The sequence below is a fragment of the Schistocerca americana genome, chromosome 2 (assembly GCF_021461395.2).
Source record: "Schistocerca americana isolate TAMUIC-IGC-003095 chromosome 2, iqSchAmer2.1, whole genome shotgun sequence".
Taxonomy (NCBI): Eukaryota; Metazoa; Arthropoda; class Insecta; order Orthoptera; family Acrididae; genus Schistocerca; species Schistocerca americana.
Genome location: NC_060120.1, coordinates 211,925,884 through 211,952,394, shown reverse-complemented (window position 1 = coordinate 211,952,394; position 26,511 = coordinate 211,925,884). Strand labels below are relative to the sequence as shown.

Below are 26,511 nucleotides of genomic sequence, written 5' to 3'. Positions count from 1 at the left end.
ACATATTTGTCGCAATTCACATTCATCGAGGATCACCAGTAAAGTCCTATATGGTATAGGGTACAGTATAATACAGAAATGACACACTATAATGGCATTTCATTTTCATTATACCTACACAGTAGCAAGAAGCATAGACCTTACCATCTCCCCGTGCAATGGGACAAAGACTGTACACCGTAGAAATCTGTCAGTGGCTTTGCTTTACATATAGTTCCCACATTTTATTGAAACCTGTGACGTAATTTTATCTCTCCTGCAGTTTTATATTCAGGTAATTAACATAAAATACTTTTTTCCCTTTTTGTGATAATATGCTGAGGCTGACATTTATTTTGCAGCCATTCCATATACATGCCAAGTCTCCAACATTTCCAAATTAATAAAGAAAGCAATGTCATAGTGAATCCTCCATTGACCACTGTAAAGTGCCAAATATGACTACAACTGCACAGACCTATTAAAACTGTTTTTGGTTAGAAGAATACTTGAAAAATTGTATCCCAAAGATGTTATGCTCAAAGAGGAATTGAAAACATAAACAGTACACACTAACACTGTGTGACTGGTTCATGAAGCTCTGAAAACATCTGAAAGGTGAATACTGTCAAACCGTCAGTGCTGGACCTCACAGACGTACTACTTATTGACAATATTGAGAATACTTGTGGGGTCATCAATGCTGCTCGTCAATATTTCTAACACTGTCAATGTCACTATGCATCCTCAGGCAGTCATTATATTGACAGATTGACAGTATTACTGAATGTGTAAAGGCCCCTTCACTTACATGTTACTTGGGACACTGTTGGCAGCAGCCGCCATGGGATATGACAGAAATGCAAAGATGTTCTGTCGGCAGCTGATTTTAAGTGACTAATGACTGAAATGCTATCCTAACCACATCATCATTTTGTGCAATTTATTTGAGAAAAGGGTGATCAACTATTTGCAGCAGAACTGGTGGAGGGTCGGACCCCTCTGAAGGCAACTTTCCTCATTCTGGATCCTCTGGATGGCAGCATGAGCAGGCTTCCTATACTGGCACTAAACAATTTCAAGAGTCCAATGAGGGAAGAGAGGGACCAGACCTTGATTAATAAAGAAGAAGTTGCTGTTCATGAAGAGCTCGACTTCCCCCTGAGCAAGTGAGAAGGCCACCTCCTCCATTCAGCATGCTTGTTTCCTTTCATTGTTAATGTCTGCATCGGCCATGTCTAGATGGGTACAGTGATGGTGTAACCCAAAGCCATTCTTGGTGGTAAAGTTGCAATGGTACTCAGCACACCTTCTGCATGTGTTTATCAGGGCTAAATGGCCTGCTTGGAGTTGAGACAGCTGGAGGTGGTATCTTCAAAAGTTGTTCTGGCTGCAAGAGGAAGTACCAGGAAAGGGAGGTGATCCTTCTATCACCCTAGTCACGGTATTTCTCTACTGCTTACTAGAACTAAGAAGTACTTGTGTATTAGCAGACCTAGTGACAGCGGGAAGAACCCTGGAGGCTGAATGACGCCCTGATATCTAATAACTATGATAAGAGAGTGCACAATGTGGGGGCAGCATCCTCTCTCTGTATGTCCTCTTTAGGTGACAAATGTGTGGCAAAATAGATAAAATAATAGCAACTTCTGAATTGAATGCAAACAATGATTCACTATTTACTCATTTCATCATGTTAAGGAAACAATGAACAATTAAAAAAACTAATACTTCATAAGAAAATAAACTTGTTTTCATTTTGAAGACACTTAATTTACAGTGTCTCACCTTGAGGATTTCTAACACGTGAAAAGTATGAACCAGGTACAGTGATATTGAACTTTTTGGATATTTTTGTAACTAACTTATGAGTAAACCCTGAAACTCTTGAGACCACTACTGGATTAACAAATGTTCGTCTACAAACAAATTCTGCATCAGTTGAATATGTAAACACGTCCGCCGTCCACCACTGTAGGCAAGATAGCAGTCCACGGCACAACAAACCAGCTGTATCAGTGGTTTTTAAAATGCGACTCAAAACAGATTCTCGGGCAAATAGCACTACACCTGCTACAGCTGTCAAATGCTGTGAACAAAACAAATGAAGATGTTACTAATATTAACAATACAGACAAAGTATGGTTGGAACAGAAGAATGAAACAAACATTAATAAACAGTCTACTCTAAAAACACATAATATGTATGTGGACTTTACGGTATCTTATTGCAATAATGATTTGTACTGTAGAAACAAACACAACAATGTTGCACCAATAATAACACCACAATCACACAATAAAAGACATAAATCTGACCTTGCCACACAGCAAAATAGGGTCAAGTATTCGCAAAATTAACACTTTTGAAAAGAGATTAGATACCAAATCACAGATGAATCACAAAATACAAAAACAGAATAAATACGTGGAGACGCAGCGAAAGCTATACAGCAGAAAACAATACAAAGTTAGTTAGTTAGTTATGTGTTCCACTGATCAATAGCACGGAAAAACTGTTATGATGTGGAACGTGTGAAATGCACAAGAAATGCACATAGGAAACAAGTTTTTTTGTTTACATTATAGTGTTAAATCGAAACATTTCTGTTATCTATCCCACTCTCTTAAATGGCACACAATGCATGTATTATATCTCCAGATTTATTTAGTCATATTCAAGAATTCATCTATGGTATAGATGGAGTTGTCAAGGAGGTATGATTTCAATTTGTTTTTGAAACTATTACTGCTGTCTGTTAGAGATTTTTTTTCATCTGGTAATTTATCAAAAAGTTTTATAGCACCATATTTTACCCCTATCTGTGCCAAAGATAGGTTAAGTAAAGGATAGTGTAGGTCTTTCTTTTTTCTGGTATTGTAATCATGAATGTCACTGTAGATTTTAAACTGGTCCATGTTGTTGAGAAAAAATTTCATTACTGAGTAAATGTACTGTGAAGAAGTTGTAAGAATTCCTAACTTTTTAAACAGATGCCTACAAAATGTGCGATTATGAACCCCACACATTATTCTAACAACTTTCTTCTGAGCAGTGAATACCTTTTGCTTCAGTGTTGGGATATTATTCCGTATGATATCAGAGAGTGGAAGTATGCAAAGTATGTTAGCTTACTAATTTCTACATCTTCAAAATTGGCAAATATTCTGATAGCAAAAGTTGCTGAACCTAGTCGCTTTAGGAGATCCAAAATATGAATTTTCCAATTAAGATTCTCATCTATATGTACACCCAAAAACTTAGTATGCTCTACCCTGGCTACTGACTTCTTTTGATGTGTTATGTTTATCGAAGGAATTATACTTTTTGCAGCAGAAAATTGGATGTACTGTGTTTTTTCAAAGTTCAGAGCAAGCCCATTTGCAGAAAACCAATGAATAACTTTTCCAAAGACCTTATTGGTATCATTTTCTATCAGACTTTCTTTTACTCTAATGTAATTTCACCCCAGTTAGATGAAGTGGCAAACTCCTTTAAATCACCTGAAGCATATAAAGAGACTTTTTGCTTCCTGTTCTGTAGATATGACTTAAACCACTCATGTGCTGTTCCATTTATATCACAGATTGTAATTTCTCTAACATAATGTCATGGTTCACACAATCAAATGCTTTGGATAAGTCACAGAATATTCCTACTGATGACATTTTACTATTTAAAGACACTTTTATGTGGACAATGAAATTGTATATTGCTGTCTCAGTGGAACAGCATTTCTGAAATCCGAACTGTGATTTACTAAGTATCCCATTACTGTTGAGACGGCTAACCACTCATGAGTACATTATTTTCTCAAAGATTTTTGAAAATGTTGTAAGCAAGGATACTGGCCGGTAATTATTGACATCTGTGGTTCCCCCCTTTTTGTAGAGAGGCCTGACAATGGCATATTTTAAACTGTCTGGAAAAATACCCTGAGTCAGTGATGCATTACATATGTGACTCAAAACATCAGCTGTAATTGCTCCACATTGTTTTAATAAATTGTTAGAGATGTCATCTACTCCAACAGAACATTTATTTTTCAAAGATTTAATAAATTTCCTTATTTCACAAGAGGTTGTTAGATGAAACTTAATCTGACTAAAATTTTTCAAAACTGACTCTTCCATGTACTGCCTGGCTTTTTCTTTTGAACTATTCTCACCAATTGTTTCTCCTATACTTAAGAAGTGATTGTTAAATACATTGGCTACCTGTGTACTCTTTAACAGTAATACTACCTACCCCAGTGGTTACTTTTCCTGTCTCGCTTCTAACAACATTCCATATTGATTTGATTTTATTGCTGGAGTTGTTAATTTCTTCTCTAACATACATATTTCTTGATTTCCTTACAACTTTTCTCAGTATGTTACAATAATTTTTATAGTGTAAAACTAATTCTGGATCTTTACTAGTTCTTGCAGTCTCATACAGTTTTCTTTTTCTTTCTGAAGACACTTTAATACCTGTAGTAATCCAGGTTTCTTTGAAAAGTTTGTGGTGTTACATTTAGTAATTTTCTTTGGAAAACAATGTTCAAAAAGGGATATAAATTTATCAAGAAATATGCTGCATTTATCATTAGCATTTGGCTCATTGTATACATCTTCCCAGTTTACATTTCCTAAACTTTCTCTGAAGTGATCTACAGATACCGGGTTGAGCACCCTCACACTTTTACTTAATGGTTTCTGAAGTGTACACCCTGTTAGGTTTTGTAAGTTAATCAGTTGTGCATCATGGTCAGATAATCCATTTACCACAGGGAAAGCATGTGTTCGTTCTACATCCTCTTGCTGTACAAATACAGTATCTATTAGAGTACTACTGTCCTGAGCTATACGTGTAGGGAAATAGATCACTGATTCTAAGTTATATGTTGTTAACAACACTTCTAGTTCACTTTTCCTATCAGAATTGCTTAGAAAGTTAACACTGAAATCACCACAAATTAGTAACTTCTTCTTTTTGTCTGACAGACAGCATAATAGGGAGTCAAACTTTTTAATGAATAGCTCCCAATCTCCTAGTGGAGACTTGTACACTGTTGCTAATATCAGCACAACATTATCTAGCTGAAGCTCACATGCACAAACCTCAAAGTGCTGATCAACCCAAAATTTGCTTACTTCAACAGTTCAGTATTTATACCCTTGTTTTATGAAAATGGCAACTCCTCTTTTATCAATACTAGATCTACAAGTGTAAGATACTAAATTATACCCATTTATACTGACATTTTCCATCCCCACAGTTACATGATGCTCAGACAGATAAAGTATATCAATCTCATTCTTAATTTGGAGATCATCTAAACACATTATCAACTCATCTACTGTATTTTTTATTCCCCCGATATTTTGGTGAATTAAGTTGATACCACCCTTAGCTTTATCCCTATTTGCTCTGCATGAAGTTTCTTTTCTTCTATTTTCCTTGTTTGTTGTCTGTCTGGAATTTGGTTTTAACCTTATAAACCTGTCTGCCTGGTCCCAATAACCACAGGGATCACCCTTGTGTGACTATGTCCCCCCTTACAGTATCTGCTAACAGAGAAGCTTACTTATCTTTACCCTTCCTATTAAGGTGCAGGCCATGTGTAGTGTAACCCCACCTACCAATAGCATCAACTGGAAAAACACTCATGTGAGACTTTGCCGGTGTCTGGAGCATCCTGTTCAGCTCAGTGTTAACACACCTCACAGCAGTGTTTAACCATGGCTGATCATTGCGCTGAAAGACCTCCACAAACCCCACATTCGTGTGCCCAGTTTCTACTCCTATTTTATCCAGGTCCCTCCTACTACTATATCTTGGATTCATAGCCAGGCCGTTTCCTGCTCCCCCAACTATAATTACCTGATCTTCCTTATCAAAGTCCTTGCCTGTCACCTGGGTCAGGCTGGCACTTGGTTTCACGAAACTTGTGACCTGGTACTCTGTCCCTAATTTCTCCTGAAGCTGTTGGCCCACACCCCTCCCATGACTGCTACCTATAAGCAGAAAAGCTAGTATTCTGCTTCAGCATACATTCAACTACATCTGAATGAGGCCCTTCCTCCACTACTTCAGATAGCAACCCATTTACTAACTGAATTTCAGAAGTTTTATCAATTGTTTCCCTTTTTCGCCCTTTGCTTGCTACCTTTTCCCAGCGTCCAGAGTCCTTTTCCTCCCTTAGCTTACATAATTCCAAATTCACAATTTCTAATTCAGCCTTAAGGGCACAAATCTTTGCATCCTGTTCTGCGATTTTTCTGTCCATTCTACATAACCTACACTGCCATGGAAGAGCCTCATTATCTACCCTCGTTTCCTCTCCACTGCACTCACCCCAATGACACCACAACCTATAGTCTATACAGAATACCCCCTCTTTCAATTTTCTATGGCAACCTCCACACTTGTCACACATGGTTTGATAGTAAAACATAACACAAAAGCAGAAAATAACTTCAACAACACAATAGTTTTGTAACCCGTACTGATACGTAATTAAACACTAATGTAAACAAACTTATAAACCTATTTCAGAAACTTTTAATTAACCACACAAATTCTGGATGAGAGACATGAATTAATTTAACTTTGAAGCGCTAAGTCTAGTCAAAAACAAATATCGACGCTCGTACGAAATTTACGCCTAAGTATGTAAACAAACTCGCAACTGCCGACATTTACAAAATACTTCCTTTTCAATGTAATTATGCTTAGAAAAGCGAAACCTTCAATAGATAGATTAGATAGAAAATAAATGCACTAGTCTAAAACGTAATATTAACTAAATTAGCTCTTATTTCAATATTAATCGCTTAGTGAGAGCTTTGTACACACGCGTCCACCTGGCTGCAGGGCTGCCAACCTTAATGAGTGACAAGCATTCATAAACTGTATTCTGTACACACTGTCATGAAGGAGAACCTACAGGGATAAAGAATTCAGTAACAGACAGAAACAACCACTGCGGGCTACTTCTGTAAAATATTCTAACTGATCATAACTAGGGTAATACACTCACTGGAATTACTTCTAGATAACATGTGGTCCTTCTTATTCTAATAATTTAAATGTATTATAAATCAGGATATTATATATATTATTTGGAAGGCAGCTACTTTGGAAAAAAGGTAACTACTTTTCATCTTAAACTTATTGGCTTCTCTTTTTATCTGTGAACACTATCAGCTGTCTATATGGTGCAAAAACATGAACCTAAACATTAACTGGAATTTATATTCCCCAGATGAAACATTCTGATAAATTACAAGAGTGAAGAGCAGGTGACCTGAACTACCACCTCACTTCACTCTCCATTGGGAAGCTTATGGATTTCACATATGGAGGCATATTTCAAGTGTGCCTATTGATCTCTACTTATCGTACCCGTAAGACTTTTTATTTGTATGTAACTCCATCACGTGAATTTTTGTAACATTAACTCTTAACCTGGTTGTGGTCAACCAGCTGTATGCCTGTTACAATATTCGCCTCGTTGAATCTTGTATGGATCTGCTTGGCCCCTTTATCAGTATACCAGTATATCAATAAACATCACAGTTTTTCAAGTGTCCTGTAATGTCTTTAGTAAATCAATTACAGGAGGGGACCATCCTTGTGGGACATCATATCGACTAATCTCTTAGAAATATTTTGACAGTGTTGGTTCCATTAGCCTCACTGAGCAGGAGCTCAGATTCTGAGCTGTGTCGCATCCACTTGTTGGACGGCACTAACAAATCACCTTGTGATATAATAAATTCTCTCCATCCAATATTTTGAGAGGAACATTAGTGGAGAGCAAAGTAGTTCATTCAATGGTGATCCCACTGTGTTGTCATATTTTACAGCATGATGTGCAATATAACCCGCTACATATCTAAAACCTTATGCTTAGTGTTCCAACACATACCGTCACAGCAGATGGTGCAGCAGCCTCATAACTGAAACTTTTGTATCTCTGCTTTCCCATCTAGCATGGCCATTGCTTCACACATATCAGGCAAAATTCCACAAAGCAAACTCGATGACAGAAACTATTGTTGGTCATCTTCCAGTCTTACAGATGAAGTGTTTGACAGTCGAATGTCTTGGGTGTACTTTCCAAGAAGCAACATACGCAAGTGATGTTTCACTTCATTTGGAGGAGGTTGTTAGAAATGACCAATGTCTCTGATCTGTGATGATAATATTTTGAGGCAATCCTGGTTCAGTCATCTTATCAAAACACACTTAACGCCAAGTGACAGAAGGTCAGAGCGAAGGACAAATAAATAATTGATTGATGTTAGCAATCCTTTCTCAAATGTCAATAGTTGCTTTGTTGCCAGCCTACATTTTTAACATAAAAAATACACTTTATCAAGAATAATTCACTGGAGTTGTTCATTAGTGCCATAAGCAATCGCTAATGTCTTTTTGTCAATTATTCTGCAAGAATTCAGAATGTCAAATGAGCCATTAACAAGATGAAAGATGTCTGCTGGTTGCTCTTCTTCTGGCAACAGATAACGAATTGCTTGAGCAGTAGTATTTGAAAAAGGTTGCAAGGCTATATATATACATTGGCATTAATTTTAACAATGAGGTGAAACTGTGGTAGTTTGTGGCACATTTTAATTCCAACACTATCTAATGATAGCAGCTTGTTGAGCGTCACTTTTGTAATTATTTCTCTTTGGAAAGCTTTATGACATCATCAACAAAGTGGTTGCAAAGTAATTTGTACAAGTATAGGACATCTGAAAAGACCCTTAGGAAACAGTAATTCGCGAGATCAATGCGCATTTTGTACCAGACACATTGATTTTATGGCCCAAGATATGAAACGACTGCAACAACACTATAAACAACATTGAGCAACGCCACTGTCATTTGAATATCTACAATATGAGCCTCCACTTCATCAAATGTCACACCTCTACTGATTTTCATTGTATCAAAAGACAAAAACATACACACACACACACACACACACACACACACACACACACACACACACACACACACACACACACTTTATGTCAGAAAATGCATTTTCCTTAACTTCCATCAAATGTGACACATCACTAAGTGTGACAGTGGAATGAACCTGAGGAACATCTCTTTAAATTTGAAATTCTGGGAAGTGGAAAATCAGTTTTATTTTTTAAAAACACATAGCACTTCCCAGAGGTAGGCGTAGGCGAACTGCCACTGCTTTTTGTTTTTAGATTTGGTTTGCTTTATTACAGATAGTAAACAGCTGATTGTAGTTTCATAGAAAATATTCATCAAAATGGCCTTCACATTATTAAATACTAGAGGTTAAAGTTAGATATAGTGGGAATTAGTGAAGTTCGGTGGCAGGAGGAACAAGACTTCTGGCCCGGTGAATACAGGGTTATAAATACAAAATCAAATAGAGGAAATGCTGGAGTGGGTTCAATAATGAATAGGAAAATAGGAGTGCAGGTAAGCTACTAAAAACAGATAGTGAACACATTATTGTGGCCAAGATAGACACGAAGCCCACACCTACTACAGTAGTACAAGTTTATATGCCAACTAGCTCTGCAGATGACGAAGAGACTGATGAAATGTATGATGACATAAAAGAAATTATTCAGATAGTGAAGGGAGACGAAAATTTAATAGTCATGGGTGACTGGAATTCGACAGTAGGAAAAGGGAGAGAAGGAAACATAGTACGTGAATATGGATTGGGGGGATGAAATGAAAGAGGAAGCCGCCTGGTAGAATTTTGCACAGAGCATAACTTAATCATAGCTAACACTTGGTTCAAGAATCATAAAAGAAGGTCGTATACATGGAAGAAGCCTGGAGATACTAGAAGGTGTCAGATAGATTATATAATGGTAAGACAGAGATTTAGGAACCAGGTTTTACATTGTAAGACATTTCCAGGGGCAGATGTGGACTCTGACCACAATCTATTGGTTATGAACTGTAGATTAAAACTGAAGAAACTGCAAAAAGGTGGTAATTTAAGGAGATGGGACCTGGATAAACTGACTAAACCAGAGGTTGTACAGTCTTTCAGGGAGAGCATAAAGGGAATGATTGACAGGAATGGGGGAAAGAAATACAGTAGAAGAAGAATGGGTAGCTTTGAGGGATGAAGTGAAGGCAGCAGAAAATCAAGTAGGTAAAAAGACGAGGGCTAACAGAAATCCTTGGGTAACAGAAGAAATATTGAATTTAATTGATGAAAGGAGAAAATATAAAAATCCACAGTAAATGAAGCAGACAAAAAGGAATACAAACGTCTAAAAAATGAGATCGACAGGAAATGCAAAATGGCTACACAGGGATGGCTTAAGGACAAATGTAAGGATGTAGAGGCTTATCTCACTAGGGTAACATAGATACTGCCCACAGGAAAATTAAAGAGACCTTTGGAGAAAAGAGACCCACTTTTATGAGTATCAAGAGCTTGGATGGAAACCCAGTTCTAAGCAAAGAAGGGAAAGCAGAAAGGTGGACGGAGTATATAGAGGGTCTATACAAGGGCGATGTACTTGAGGACAATATTATGGAAATGGAAGGGGATGTAGATGCAAATGAAATGGGAGCTATGATACTGTCTGAAGAGTTTGACAGAGCACTGAGAGACGTAAGTTGAAACAAGACTCCGGGAGTAGACAACATTCCATTAGAACTACTGACAGCCTTGGGAGAGCCAGTCCTGACAAAATTCTACCATCTGGTGAGCAAGATGTATGAGACAGGCGAAATACCCTCAGACTTCAAGAAGAATATAATAATTCCAATCCTAAAGAAAGCAGGTGTTGACAGATGTGAAAATTACCGAACTATCAGTTTAATAAGTCACGGCTGCCAAATACTAACACAAATTCTTGACAGACGAATGGAAAAACTGGTAGAAGCCGACCTCAGGGAAGATCAGTTTGGATTCCATAAAAATATTGGAACACGCGAGGCAATACTGATCCTACGACTTATCTTAGAAGATAGATTAAGGAGAGGAAAACCTATGTTTCTAGCATTTGTTGACTTAGAGAAAGCTTTTGACAATGTTGACTGGAATACTCTCTTTCGAATTCTGAAGGTGGAAGGGGTAAAATACAGGGAGCAAAAGGCTATTTACAATTTGTACAGAAACCAGAAGGCAGTTGTAAGAGTCGAGGGACATGAAAGGGAAGCAGTGGTTGGGAAGGGAGTGAGACAGTGCTGTAGCCTATCCCCGATCTTATTCAATCTGTATATTGAGCAAGCAGTAAAGGAAACAAAAGAAAAATTCGGAGTAGGTATTAAAATCCATGGAGAAGATACAAAAACTTTGAGGTTCACTGATGACATTGTATTTCTGTCAGAGACAGCAAAGGACCTGAAAGAGCAGTTGAATGGAATGGACAGTGTCTTGAAAGGAGGATATAAGATGAATATCAACAAAAGCAAAACGAAGATAATGGAAGGTAGTCAAATTAAGTTGGATGATGCTGAGGGAATTAGATTAGGAAATGAGACACTTAAAGTACTAAAGAAGTTTTGCTATTTGGGGAGCAAAATAACTGATAATGGTCGAAGTAGAGAGGATATGAAATGCAGACTGGCAATGGCAAGGAAAGCGTTTCTGAAGAAGAGAAATTTGCTAACATTGAGCACAAATTTAAGTGTTAGGAAGTCATTTCTGAAAGTATATGTATGGAGTGCAGCCATGTATGGAAGTGAAACATGGACAATAAATAGTTTGGACAAGAAGAGAATAGAAGCTTTCGAAATGTGGTGCTACAGAAGAATGCTGAAGATTAGATGGGTAGATCACATAACTAATGAGGAGGTATTGACTAGAATTTGGGAGAAGAGAAATTTGTGGCACAACTTGACTAGAAGAAGGAATCGGTTGGTAGGACATGTTCTGAGGCATCAAGGGATCACCAATTTAGTATTGGAGGGCAGCGTGGAGGGTAAAGATCGTAGAGGGAGACCAAGAGATGAATACACTAAGCAGATTCAGAAGGATGTAGGCTGCAGTAGTTACTGGGAGATGATGAAGCTTGCTCAGGATAGAGTAGCATGGAGAGCTGCATCAAACCAGTCTCTGGACTGAAGACCACAACAACAACAGATTATTTGTAGCCAACTGACTCTCCCTTTGTCTGTGATGAAATTATGAAGTTTCTCTGTCACTTCTAGTATCTCATTTTCTACTCAAATTCCCTCATCATCAGCTGGTTTGATTTACCAAAATTATACATTGATGAACAAAACATTAAGACCAATGTCCACCATGAGACTGAATGCCACCTGGTGGCACTATTGACACAGGGTAAGAAAAGCATAGAAGTGGGCCAAAGACAAATGGGGAATCTTTCTAGCAACAATACAACCTGCAAATGGGGAAATCAACTGGCATAAGTGATTTAGACAAAGGGCAGATTGTTACAAACCAGAGCTTGGGAATGAGCATTTTTGGAAATTGTGAAGCTGGTCAGCTGTTTGCTTGCTACTATCATGGATGGCAAAACTATGAGCAGGCATCAAGGTATAGTCCTCCGGGCTTCTTCGCAGATCCTGAAAGTCTGAGGCTTGCTCACTCTGTAGAGCAGGATAGGCAGCAATCCATGGCAGAACATACGATAGAATGCAGCACTGGTGCAGGTACAAGTCTTTCAGAGCACACTGTTCAGTGTACATTGTTGAACAAGGGTTCTACAGAAGACAACAGCTGTGTGTTCCCATTTTAACATAGTGACATCATCAATTACAACTTTTGGATTGTCGATCAATGGAAATGTGCCTCTTGGTTGGATGAATCACATTTCTTGTTACACTAGGACGATGGTTGTGTCCGCATAAGCTGTTCACACAATCTGCTGTTTGAAACATGCCCTGCACCACGGAAGCATTGGATGGGCAGTAACATCATATGTTAGACATTCACCTCTGCTTCCACGAGACATGTGGTGGTGGTAATTGAAGGCACCATGACACCAGTGGGCTGCATGAACATTCTGTAGACCACCCACATCCATTCATGCCTGATGTCTTCCTTGTTGGCAGTGGCATCTTCTAGCAGGATAACTTGTGCATGTCACAAGGCCTGAACCATGTTACAGTGGTTTGAGGAATGTGACAGAGATCTCACATAGTTGCCTTGGTCACCACATTTGCCTTGCCTTAACCAAATAGAACACATCTGGCATGTTACATGGTGCCAGCTCCACATCCACAAACCACCAACCAATAATTTATTGGAATTGCACGACCTGTGCATAGACATCTGGTGCCACATACCTCCTTGGACCTCCTAAGAACTTGTCAAACCCATGCTTTGCAGAATCACTGCAGTGTTGCACTCTAAATGTGGACCAACATACTATAAGACAAATGGTCATAATGTTTTGGATCATCAGTGTATTTACCTTGTTTTACTTCTGTTGATGTTTATCTTACAGTGCACTACCCATTCTTTTACTCTCTGAACTTCAATCCCCACCAAATTTCTCCTTCATTTACTTTACTGTATGCTCAGTGTACAAATTGAATAACATCTGGGATAGATTACAACCCTGTGTCACTCCCTTCTCAACTATTACTTCCTCCCTTTCAAATTCTTCAATTCTTATAACAGCTGTCTGGCTTATGCAAAGGAGGTAGATTATCTTTTGTTCCTTGTATTTTGTGCCTGATACCTTCGGAATTTCAAAGAGTGTATTCTAGTCAACATTGTCAAAACCTTTCTTTAAACAGTTAAGAACTACACTGTACAATACACAGCTGCGCAACTTTATTTTTATTGAAGACAATTGATTTTGGTCCATAATCACACCATCTTTTAACTCCAGTGGGAAACAGGATGGACCAACTGTCTCTGATGTTGTCAGGACGTAACTGTTACATGCAGAAACTTAATAATAGTAATAATAATAGTAATAACAACAGTAATGGAACTTCTGTTAGTTGAATCTGGCAAATAATAATAATAATTATGATTATGGAATTTCTATTAACTGTATTTGGCACTGCAGTTTGACAATGCATATCTGCACTGCTTTTTGGGACACATGATGGTTGGATTGTGGACCAAAATCAAATGTCTTCAACTACAATACGGTAGTACAGCTTTGTACTGTACAATGCAATTATTAACCATCCTAAAAGCTGCCCAGCATCACCAAGACAACATATTTCTTTCTTTAGATCTATAGATGATCAAAAAATTGGTTTGCCTTTGTTTAATCTATCTTCTAAGATAAGTAGTAGAGTCAGTACTCCCTCTGTGTTCCTACATTTCTCTGGAACCAAAACTGATCTTTCTAAGATCAGCTTCTACCAGTTTTTGCATTTTCCTTTAGACAATCCTTATCACAGTTTTGCAACCATGACTTATTGAACCTGATGGGTCACTGAATGTAGTTTAAGTAAATATTAGGTGATACCAGTGAATCTGGTTTAGTGAATGAGATGCCAAACGTAGTAGATGAGTTTCGCTATTTGAGCAGCAAACTAACTGGTAATGGTCAAAGTGGTGAGGATACAACTGTGGTCTGGCAACTGCAAGAAAAGCGTTTGTGAAAGAAAAAAATTCATTAACACTTAATATAAATTTAAATGTTCAGAAGTCTTTTCTGAACATATTTGTCTGGAGGATAACCTCTTGCAGAAGCCAAGAGAAATTAGGGCCCATATGAAATCTTTCAAAATGTGGTGCTACTGGTGAATGCTAAAGATTAGCTGGATCAGTCACTCAACTAATGAGGAAGTACTGAACAGAATTGGGGAGATAAGAAATTTGTGGCACAACTTGACCAAATGAAGAGATTGGTTGACTGGACACATCAAGGGATCACCAATTCAGTACTGGAGGAGAGTGTGGAGGGTAATAATCGTAGAGGGAGACCAAGAGATGAAAAAAAACAAGCAGATTCAGAAGGATGGAGGTTGCAGCAGTTATTCATCGATGAAGAGGCTCACAAAGGGTAGAGTAGCATGGAGAGCTGCATCAAACCACAACAACAACAACAACAACAACAACAACATGGAGGCTTACAGACAATAGTTTTACCTTCACTCTATTTGTGATTGGGACAGGAAATGGAATGACAAGTAGTGGTACATCAGGGTGTCTACGTGGACAAGGAAAAAATATTCCCGGATTTCCCAGTTAAAATACACTTTCTCCTGGGTGAAAATACACTTTTTCCGTGTTAAGTCTCCGTTACTATTCCTTGGCACTATAAAACTCATCAATCCTTTGTATGTTTATGGTTTTATATACCGACGTAGAATTTCCCGCCACTTTAGAAAATGAAACTCAGGGGGGGAAAAACACGTTTTGAAACACCTTTGATGTGCAGCAATATGTACGCTGCATATTTTCGTATTACGAAGGTATAAATTCGAATTCCACCAAATACCACATGTTCCTTTCCGAAGCATTGAAATCGAGATTGCGATGCGCTTTTGTAAGCCACTCATAACTCATGTCACGTGATCTCGCCAGCTGACGGCAGCATAGGACACGTGATATAGTCAGCCAATAGCAAGATCACTCTTCAGTAGCGAGAAAACACAAATAAGAAAAGTTAATGGTTTAAATTAATATACCATACACATATAATATTGGTCTCGAAGATTAATAAGCTGGAAGAGGAGCTAAGCGTCCACATATAATGTTGATCTTTTCCGCGCGTGATACACTTTAAGATACATCACAAAAATGTGCCAGTAAAATTTTTAATAACGACGTAAATGTCTGATCTTCTGGGCTCGAAATTCTTCTAAATGGCCGCCCTCAAAGAGTTGATTTTTAAATGAGAGTCAAACGCTTCGTTATTTAAGAAATTCATCGTACATTCTCGCACATAGTTCATCTTGCGTAAAAGGAAATTTACTTTTAATGTATGTAACGCTTTTCAAACCACCATTCGCAATATTTTCCCACTACCCGTTAGAAATAGGTTCGTTTTAGCAGTTGCAAGAGAGTGCCAGATAACAGGCACCACCGCGCAATGATGCAGGAAGGCTATATGTTCATACGTGTAAAACATTAAAAGATATTACATTATGTCATAAAAGAAACAAGACATCATCAGAGGATACTTCAAGAGCATCGGAATTTCGTAAAATGCATAATTCAGCTTAAAGTGCACATTCGTATGTCCAGATTCAGATGTAAATTTTTTTTGGAGTACCAGTATTGTATTATCTCATGTTTGGTTCTTTATTATGGCATAATGTCATATGTGCACTTGAAATCAGCAAACAGTTGAAACCAGCCAACAGTGTGAAATTAAACAGTTCGTTTCACATAAACTGACTGCCTCAGCAGAAAAGATTAATAAAAGCCAAATCTCATTAGCAAACTGACAAAGATAACTCCATTGTTCTGCAAGATGATTAATGCTTGACTGTCAGGAAGGTGGAAATAAAATCCGAAACTAATAACATATTCTAGCCTTCCGTAATTATGCGAACGTATTTTAATTCATTTGATATCTCCCGGTCACAAAAATCCATTTTATCATTTAACGTGATAGCAATAAACGAAGAGGAAACAACAAAAATACTGAACGTAAACAAAGGTCACTTGGAGATGACCTATCTCCCCACCACAACTCAGACTGCTCTGCGCATCAGGCCCGGATTTACTACCTGTATATTTCCGAACCGGGGCAATATTAGGTAGTGGTGCCCCGCCACACATCTATAGCCAGAAGCGGGAGAAGGTACTACTCATGCACGACTCAACTACGCATGCACAAGAGCCCGCCCGCAACTGCTCAAAGGAATCTCATTTAAACAATTGTCACATCACGCTCATCCGAGGCAGTTTGTTGTTATGAAGCATTGCGTAGTCTTCCTAAAGCCTTTGACATATTTTGCTGTTGGCAGACACCTGTATGAGCACTGTGTTTTGTTGTTGTATACGGCACATTTCCTTTGCAACTTACGTCTTTTTTATGTTTTTTTTTTCTCTCTCTCGTTCATGTTTCGTTGCTGCAGTGCTATTCTGCAGTAGCGGGGTACAGTAATATCCTCTGTTAGAGTATCGGTTCTTACTACTCAAAACCACAAAAATTTAACTGAAAACTAAAACAATGAAAAATTCCCAGAATTGTATACAATTTCCCAAGTTTTTCCCGGTTTTCTCTTGGATGAAAAAATTCTCGGGTTTTTCCCGGATCTCCTGGTTGTCCCGGGTCGTATACACCCTGTACATGGTACACTCCATCATGTACAGTATACTGGTTTGCGGAGTACATACATAGATGTAAATGTAACATGGATGATAAACAGTTCAGATAAGAGGAGAATATAAACTTTTGAAATGTGGTCCTACAGAAGAAAGCTGGAGATAGGAAGATCAGGTTACTTACAAGGAGGTACAAAACTGAATTTGGGAGAAAATAAATTTATGGCGCAATCCAACTAAAAGAAGTGAACACTCGATGGGACAAGTCTTAAGGCACCAAGGAATCATCAATTTGGTAATGGAGTGCTGTGTAGGGGATAGAAATTGCAGACAGAGGCCAATGCATGACTACAGCAAGCAGTGCAGATGAAGAGGCTTGCACAGAATACACAAACATGGAGAGCTGTATGAAACTAGCTGTCATACTAAAGCCCATGAGAAAAACAAGGATGAAATCAACAGGAAGTGCAGGGAAACTAAAGTGAAAAACCTGCAGCAAAAGTATGAAGAAATACAAAAAAGAAATGGTCATTGGAAGAACTGATTCAGCATACAGAAAGATCAAAATAATCTTTGGTGGAATTAATTGAAAAGCCATCAAACAAAAAATGAAAAAGAAATTTAACCATTGAAAGCAGAGAAACAGAACACGTAAGTGCGAAGAGTACACTGAGGACTTCTAGTAATAGTACTTTATAATATAACTACTGGAAAAGGTAACTAAATTATTCAAGTTGGAGTGTAAAATTATGAGACTGCAGAGATCCCATTGGGCTTCCAGAAGAATATAATCCACATAATCTCAAAAATGTCAAATGTAGACAATTTCTAGAACTATTATATGATCAGCTTAACAGCTCATACATCCAAGTAACTGGCAGGAATAGTATTCAGATGAAAGGAAAAGAAAAGTAAAGACAGCACAGAGGCAGTTCTGATATACCCAAGAAGATAAAAAAAAAAAAAAAAAAAAAAAGGTGAAAAACGTTTAAAATCTCAAAAAAGTGTAAACAAGTGTTCAACCAGATAAAAATGGTGCAAAATAATCTAAACTCTGAAAAAAAGAGTAACCTGTGGTGTCACAGCCAGACACCACACTTGCTAGGTGGTAGCCTTTAAATCGGCCGCGGTCCGGTAGTATACGTCGGACCCGCGTGTCGCCATTGTCAGTGATTGCAGACCGAGCGCCACCACACGGCAGGTCTAGAGAGACTTACTAGCACTCGCCCCAGTTGTACAGCCGACTTAGCCAGAGATGGATCACTGACAATTACGCTCTCATTTGCCGAGACGATAGTTAGCATAGCCTTCAGCTACGTCATTTGCTACGACCTAGCAAGGCGCCATAGCATTTGATAATGAATATTGTGAAGCATGTACAGTAATGAGAGATGTTCTACAATCGTGGATTAAAGTTAAGTATTATATCATCTACGTACTTTATTTGCTACTATTAATTCCCTTAACTGTTCCAGACCTCGCGCCAGTCAGCGTGTAATTAAACGCGTGCATTTCGGCCTCCTCTAGCAACACAGTGTTGGCTCTTCTGTCAACACTACGTAACCTATCAGGAGAGATGGGTAATAACCATACAGTATCTACAAGAACCAAGAGGAAACAATTAGAATGCAAGACCAAGTGAAAAGTGCTTAGACTAAAAAGGGTGCAAGATATGGATGCAATCTTTCTCCCCTATTCTTCAACCTGTACATTGAAGTAATGGCAGAAATAAAAAAGAAGTTCAGGAAAGGGCTTAAAATTTGAGAAGGAACAACATCAATGATAATGTTTGTTGATGCCATTGTTATCTTTAGTGAAAATGAAGAAAAATAACAGGACTTGTTGACTACAATGACAAGTACTAAGCACAGAAAATGGATTCAGAGTAAACTAAAGGAAAACAAAATCAATTATAAGTAGCAGAGAAAAGTTAGTGATAAATTAACGACAAAACTGATGAACACCAAAGTGAAGGAATTTTTCTGAAGCAAAATAAAGCGTGATGGACAAAGCAAGGAGGAGATAAGTAACTGACTGTCACAGGCAAAGAGAACATTGCTTGTTGAAAGAAGTCTACATAGGTGTCCCTTTGAGGAAGAAATTTTTGAGAATGTACATCTGGGCACAGCATCATACAGAAGTGATTCACCCACTGGGGGGGGAAAAAAAAGATAGTCAAAGTGTCTGAGATGCAGTGTATTAGAAGGATGTGCAAATGAAGTGGACTGATAAGATAAAACAAGACCTGAGGAAATTCTTTGAAGACTCAGTGTGGAAAGCAATATATGGACAACACTAACTAAAATAAGGGATAGGATGATGGGACACATGTCAAGGTAAAAGGGAACAATCTCCATGGTACATGGGGAGCCTTAAATGCAAAAACTGCACAGGAAGACAGAGACTGGAATGCATACACCAAATAATTTAGGATGGTGGATGTTGCTCTGAGAAAGATACAGTGGTACAGGAGAGGAAGTAGAGGTGAGGGGAAAAAATAAAATACAAAAATTTAAAAAAATACACAACTGCATCAACTAAGGCACAACTATGACACACAGTTTGGAAATCACTGATCTATATAGTAATAGATCTTAAAAAGGTCACAGAAAATGCCATCAGGATTAAGTTTCTTGATTACTTCTACCAGAATTGAAATTATGAGATTGCATGTAGCCTTTTCTGTAGAGAATTATTTATGGAAGCAAAACTGAGCTGTTGTCAAAATGTTATTGTCAGAAAAGTGCACTAATATTATGTTATAAGCCACTTTCGCAAATATTTACAGAATATGGGACAAAAAGAGGCAGATGGGTTTTAAATTAGAGATCACTTCTCCCTTAAAGTGGAGCTATCAGATTAGCATAAGACTTCAGCATTCAAGTTGAAAGACAATCAAGAAAGAAGATTTACTGGCTTTTTAGTGACATAATGATTTTCCTGATTTCATTTACAATAGAGTCTGCAAAACTGATGTACACTAGTAGAGTATGCACTGTATGTGATGACTCAGCTTTTGATAACATGTTTTTTGTTTCTACATTTTCTGCTACTGTTGAATTAAGTAAGCCACCTACGATTTGCATGTAATGTCATAAGTTTCACTGCTACTGTCATCAGAGAGATGAATATCATTTTACCTAACATAGTTAATTAGTTTCATGCCTAATAATGTAGTTTATTTGTTTTATGCTTACTAATACTCATAATTTCCTTTCATTCTGTCCTTTTTTTTACAATATTTTGAACTTATAATAACATAAATGTTATTTAAAATGAACATTCATACATCTTTTGATGAAGCAAGCTGGGATGTTTTTACTTCCCCTCTTATTTTGCCATCTGCCTCCTTAAAATTCATTTTTTCAATTTTAACTAATTACCATTAGCATATGGCAATATAATTTGCAATTTCATAAAAAAGAAAGGTTGGCCCTCAGTTTTAAAGTATATAACACCAGATCTAATTTTGTGCTTAGTTTTATGGATGTTGTAATTGATTTTCTAATTTATTTTGAGTATTCCTAGTTAGTATCTTTTATTACAGGGTGAAATCAGTAACTGTTTTGTAACTTAAATTCTATTGTTGACTTATAAACAAATATAAATTCTGTACTAATTATAAACATTTGGAGGAACAACTAATAGTATTCTTAAAGGATCTATTTGGCTCCATTCGAAAACATTTTAGCAAAACCAGTCCTTCATTAATTCCAAAGTAATTAACAGTTTTGTCAAAAGTCTGTAAATTTAACTTCAAACAATGTGTAGTTTCAGAACCTATTATTGTAAGGATATATAAGGGCTCTCTTTTTGGTCATGAGACAGTCAGTCCATGGCCGAGTTTCAGACAAGAAACCTATGTAGGTTAGAACAACAACAATGCTTCAACTTAACAGCGAAATAAGTGTTACACAATTAGGCCGTGTGTTAAAACAATTACAGTGTCTGTTCCATACTTACCTTTTTATTCTTCAAGAAATAAGAATTATGTGGCTATGTTTTTACTGCTCATTCATATTCAACAGTTAACTATTGTAGCGGTAGGTGGATGTTTGCCTGAAAACTATTACTGAGGCTTATCAAAAGTTAAACAATAGTGCACTGGCCATATTAAATGTGTATATGGGGGGGTTGTGAAAAGTGAAAGTAAACAACTGTGAAATGCAAATGGGTACCTGTTGGCTACATCATTTACAGTAGACAGTACTGCACTTTCACCCCATATTTTTTCACCCAGTAAATTTTTTATTTTATTTTTTTTGTTTTTTTGGTGGTTTTATGGCGCACAACTACAGTGGTCATTAGTGCCCAGACTAAATTATGAATGCACTGCGAGGCACAATGTTAAAACAGTCACTAAAAAGGACAACACTATAAAAAGCACATTAAAAGGCAAGGGATTAAAAGAAAACAGCATAATCAAATGTCCTTAGACAGGTTTGTCAAGTGGATAAAATGAAGAACACGAGCAGCTCCTCCTGGGTCATCCACTAAAATTTCATCCAGAGTATCAGAAAAAGTGTACCACTCAAACCGGCGTGCAAGTTGGGTAGTACGTGTAGAGAGGTCTAAATGGGAATAGGTGTGAGTTGTGTCCGAAAGAAAAGTAGGGGTGCCAGTATTGAGGTAGACAAGATTGAGGTGGTTGTAAAGGTCTGCTAACAGGGAGCCTCTCGGGCAGGATGCTGGAGAGCCCCAAAGGGGATGGTGGGCATTGAAGTCTCTAGTCAACAAAAATGGTGCAGGTAGCTGAGCAATAATTTGCATCATGTCTGCCCTAGTAACGGCAGACGACGATGGAGTGTAAATGGTACAAATGCAAAATGTGAAAGTGGGGAGAGTAATTCGTACGGCAACTGCCTGCAGATCGGTGTGCAATGTGATGGGATCGTAGTAGATATCATCCTGGACCAGCAACATAACCCCTCCAAGAGCTGGAATACCTGCCACAGGGGGTAGGTCAAAATGCACAGAGGCATAGTGTGCCAAGTCAATTCGATCACATGAGTGTAGCTTTGTTTCCTGGAGAGCTACTACGAGCGGACAGTGCAAGCATAGCAGCAACTTTAAGTCCTCTCGGTTTAAGCGAATACCGCGAATATTCCAATGAAGAAGTGCCATCATGAGAAGAAAAAGAAAAAGGAGAAATAAGAAGGGGTCACCTCGAAGGCCACTGAGGACCTGGCTTCAAGCGAGTACAGCTGCCGCTATCAATAGGCAGAGTGTCATCGTCCATTTTTTCAATAGGTTTATCAGCCACCATGTTAAGATGGCCGGGAGAGGGAGCTTCCTCTGCCGGTGAATGGCCAGATTTTCGACTACCAGCGGTGCGGCCAGGCGAAACGGATGACGGCCTGGGGCGGCAACTGCGGGGTGGCGCAGGAGAAGAAATGCGCCGTGGCAGAGAAGGAGAACTTTGCTTCCTATGAGCCTTCTTGGAAGGTCGTTTAGTCAAAGTACTGGTCAATGGCTGGGAGTTCGGGGTATGTAAGAAGTCTTCAGGGGACGGTTCCTTCTTGAAGGCCCGTGCATCTGACTTCTGGGTCTTAGTCTTGGCAGAAGCTGATGAAGGTGCTTGTGTCTTAGGGGTGACGGGAGGAAGACAGGAAGACATTGACCGGGCGATCTTAGCACTGGCCGAATGGACAACCGTAGCGCTAAAGGTCAGATCGCATGTCTGCGTCGACACCTCCCTGGAAGGCCGAGGAGAGGCGAGGACAGTACTATATTTCCCCGCTGGGAGCAGCGTGGGCTTCCTACTAGCAAATAGCTTGCAAGCAGCCGAGGTGGACACCTTCTCTTTGACCTGAATTTCCTGTATACAGCGTTCATCGTTGTAGATGGGACAGTCGCGGGAGGACGCTGCATGGTCACCCTGACAGTTCACGCAACGAGGAGATGGAGATGGACAGTCACCCTCATGGGCGTCCCTGCCACAAGTGACGCATTTAGCCGCATTAGAACAAGACTGGCTGGTGTGATTAAAACGCTGACACTGCTAGCAGCGCGTAGGTGTCGGGACATAGGGGCAAACAGAAATAACCTCTTAGCCCGATTTGATGCGTGACGGCAGCTGAACACTATCAAAGGACAAGAAAAGTGTCCGGGTCAGCACAAGGTCATTGTCGACCTTTTTCATGACCCTATGGACAGCCGTCACACCCTGCTCAGGTAGCAAAGACTGAATCTCCTCGTCAGTCAATCCGTCGAGTGATCTAGTAGATACCACACCACGCGATGAATTCAAAGTGCGGCGAGCCTCCACCCGGACAGGGAACGCGTACAGGAGTGTGGCCCGAAGGAGTTTTTTTGCCTGAAAGGTGCTCTCAGTTTCCAACAACAAGGTACCGTTACGCATCCTGGTACAAGACTTGACAGGTCCGGCTATGGCATCTATGCCATTCTGAATAACGAAAGGGTTGACAGATGAAAAATCCTTTCCGTCCTCAGATCTAGAAAGTACGAGGAACTTTGGGGCAGGCGGTAGTACATTTGTCACTGGTGGCTGGTCAAGTTTCCGTTTTTGGGCAGAAGTCAAGAGAGAGGAAGAAGACAAATCCATTGCGGATGAATCCCCCATGATTGGCAGCGTCTCCAATGGCGCGCTCCTTCCTTGTAGGGGCCTTCCCAGAGGGAGCTCCCGCCTTAGGTGAATGTTTACACCTCAGGTCACACCTCCCGAGAAACGGATGGAGGGACCAATCGGCATGGTCGGAAGGTGTCAGCTCAGGCAATCACCCCTCCCTGAGCCTGGCCTTTACAAGGGGGTACGTGCATGCCTTACTTGTCTACCCAGGGCGGGGAATTACGCGTTACCCCGTCACCAGCTATGCGTGGGTCGGCCTTCAGGCACGCACAGGGAGGAAAGAAGAATAGGGGGGGGGGGGGGGGGAAGGGGAGAGAGGGAGAGAAAGAACAGAGTGTCTCAAATGCCAAGACGGAGACCATAGGGGGGAGAAGAAGGCAAGGAGAAGAACGCAAGGTAAAAAGTAAGGAAGACAGTGAGAGAGGGAGAAGGACAAAGAAAGGAAACAAACAAAGGAAGGAAGAAACCAGAATAAGCAAAAAACCAAAATGACCACAAATGTAAGTCGTTGAACTGTCCGTCTCCGGACACAGGCGCAAACTACCCCCTTGAGGGGTAGGGACTCCTTTTAGTCGCCTCTTACGACAAGCAGGACTACCTCAGGCATATTCTTACCCCGGACCCACAGGGGGACCAGTACATCAATACCGAGGACAACAAACAAACAAATAAAGCAGGGAACGTCATCACAATTTACACAACATCTGCAAAATTGATCATATGATGACTATACACAAAACAAATACATAAAAAGAATCAAAAACATTAGTCAGCATTACATTTTAAGCTAAAATTCAATAAGAAAATGTGACACTTCATATGTGTGACAAAAATAATTTTAGTTACAAATCCCATATACTGACCTGAACATGTGGTGGGAAGTGCTGTACAGGATTTCTTGTTTGCTCCTTCCAGCACATGTCTAACACCTGAAGTACTGCTGGAGACTGTTCAACCAGTGTTACAAGTTCTGTAATGAAATGACCATACTTTGACTGTATCTCTAGGTGTGGTTCTGGACCATTCAAATCCACTGGCAGTTTGCCTTCTGAGATGTGAACTCCTACATCCAATACACCAAACAATAATACCCATTTAAGTATTTCAATTGGAAGATGTACACAGGTTGCAGTATTACATCTCCGATGGTCTGACAAACTGCCTCTATACCATAATGTAAGTCCAATCTCCCACTCATCAACCTTCAGTTCATGTAATTTACTTTCTGATGGCACTTCCCAACAACCTGTGTTAAGTAAAAAGGTGGAGAATAAATTTTTGAGGTTCATTAATGATGTGTATTTCCCTTTTGCATCAGCAGGAAATTTTGTCAGCAAGGTAGGGCTGACTTGTCTTGCATGTACCTGAAATGAAAGATTTGACTTACAAAATAAAAAAAAGGAAAGAATACAAACACAAACATGCAACACATAAAGACATGCATGTAGGGGGAAGAGAGGCTGAGGGAGGATGGTTGACAACAATTTGTAGAGAGGAAGGGAGACGGAGCCATGAGACAGAGAGAGAGAGAGAGAGAGAGAGAGAGAGAGAGAGAGAGAGAGAGAGAGAGAGACTAGAAGTTCCGCACGTGATCGAGCTCCACATGTGATCGAACTTGCCAAAATTTTCAGTCTTGGTCTTCAGGCAGCTTCCTTTGGGATGACTGGGCCTTGTTTTCGACATAACCGTGCACCCATGTATCATCACCTGTTAAAACTCTTTTTAGAAGTTCTGTATCATTGTTGACTTAATACAGCAATTTCGGAACAGACTTTGCTGCAACATGTTTCATGCCCAAAACATCAAAAAAAAATTGCTTGGAATGAGCCAAAGGATATGCTGACGTCATCAGGAACCTTTCTGATGGTGATTCACCAGTTTTCCGAACCACTTTCTTTACTTCTTCCACATTGTCTCATCAGGATATCACTGATGAGACAATGTGGAAGAAGTAAGGGCATTCAGGTTGGTCGTTGTCTTCAACGTCTTCTCGACCCTCTTTGAAACATTTATACTGTTCATAAGCTCCCATTTTACTCATAGTAAATTGGCCAAAAGCTAGTGCGGTGTTGCACTTTATTTCATTTTCAAGCAAAATTTAATGCAAATTCTCTGATCCATCTTTCTCAAAAGTATAAATTCACCAAGCACTTGAAAACATGTACAACCTTTTTGACTGCCAACATGAAAAACCAAATATTCAAAACAGCTGAAAATGCAAATGTATATCAGGAACATGTGTACCAACAAGATAAAAAAAATTGAAAATTGGATGTATAAAGCCCACAAAATAAAAAAGTCTTATTACTTTTTGATCACACTTTGTACTATGTATACCCTGCCATCAATGAATATGAAGCAAACAGCTTACAGCAACTGTAGCAACTAATAGGTGCCATTAGGGGAGACTGAGGGAATGCCACCATATAGTTTTTATTTATTTATTTTTCCTTTGCTTGTGGAAATTAAGGTGATGCCATCTGAAAAGTCTCTTATGTTAAAGCAATAATGTCACTGTAATAATTACATGTAGTAGTGATACATACAGTCTTCTTAATGTATTTCATGTTGTTATTGAGAATTCACTGACAAACGGAGGCCATGCCGCTGGGATCACAGATTTACTCCACACTTTGTACACCTTTAGTAGATTTTAGTTTTAATGGGCTATTAATGGTGTAGAACGTTTGAGGTAAATCTATGATCCCAACATTGTGGCCTCCCCGTCTGAGTGTATGCAACCACTTAGTTGATTAGAATAGCTTTTAGCTTCACCTG

General features: G+C 39.1%; 1 protein-coding gene across 5 annotated transcripts in view; it reads right to left on the bottom strand.

The window, feature by feature from the left end:
* Nucleotides 1–1,633: 1,633 nt before the first annotated feature.
* The window catches only part of LOC124595023 (Fanconi anemia group A protein-like), a 230,631-nt gene continuing 205,753 nt past the window's right edge, over nucleotides 1,634–26,511 (bottom strand). For all 5 annotated transcript variants that reach the window (XM_047133578.1, XM_047133575.1, XM_047133577.1 and 2 more), the window contains exons 23-24: nucleotides 24,597–25,097; nucleotides 1,634–2,068 (exon numbers count right to left, since the gene is read on the bottom strand). In XM_047133578.1, coding sequence (XP_046989534.1) covers nucleotides 1,754–2,068; nucleotides 24,597–25,097 — 816 coding nt within the window. In that variant the 3' untranslated portion in view covers nucleotides 1,634–1,753. The remainder of the gene's footprint in view (nucleotides 2,069–24,596; nucleotides 25,098–26,511) is intronic.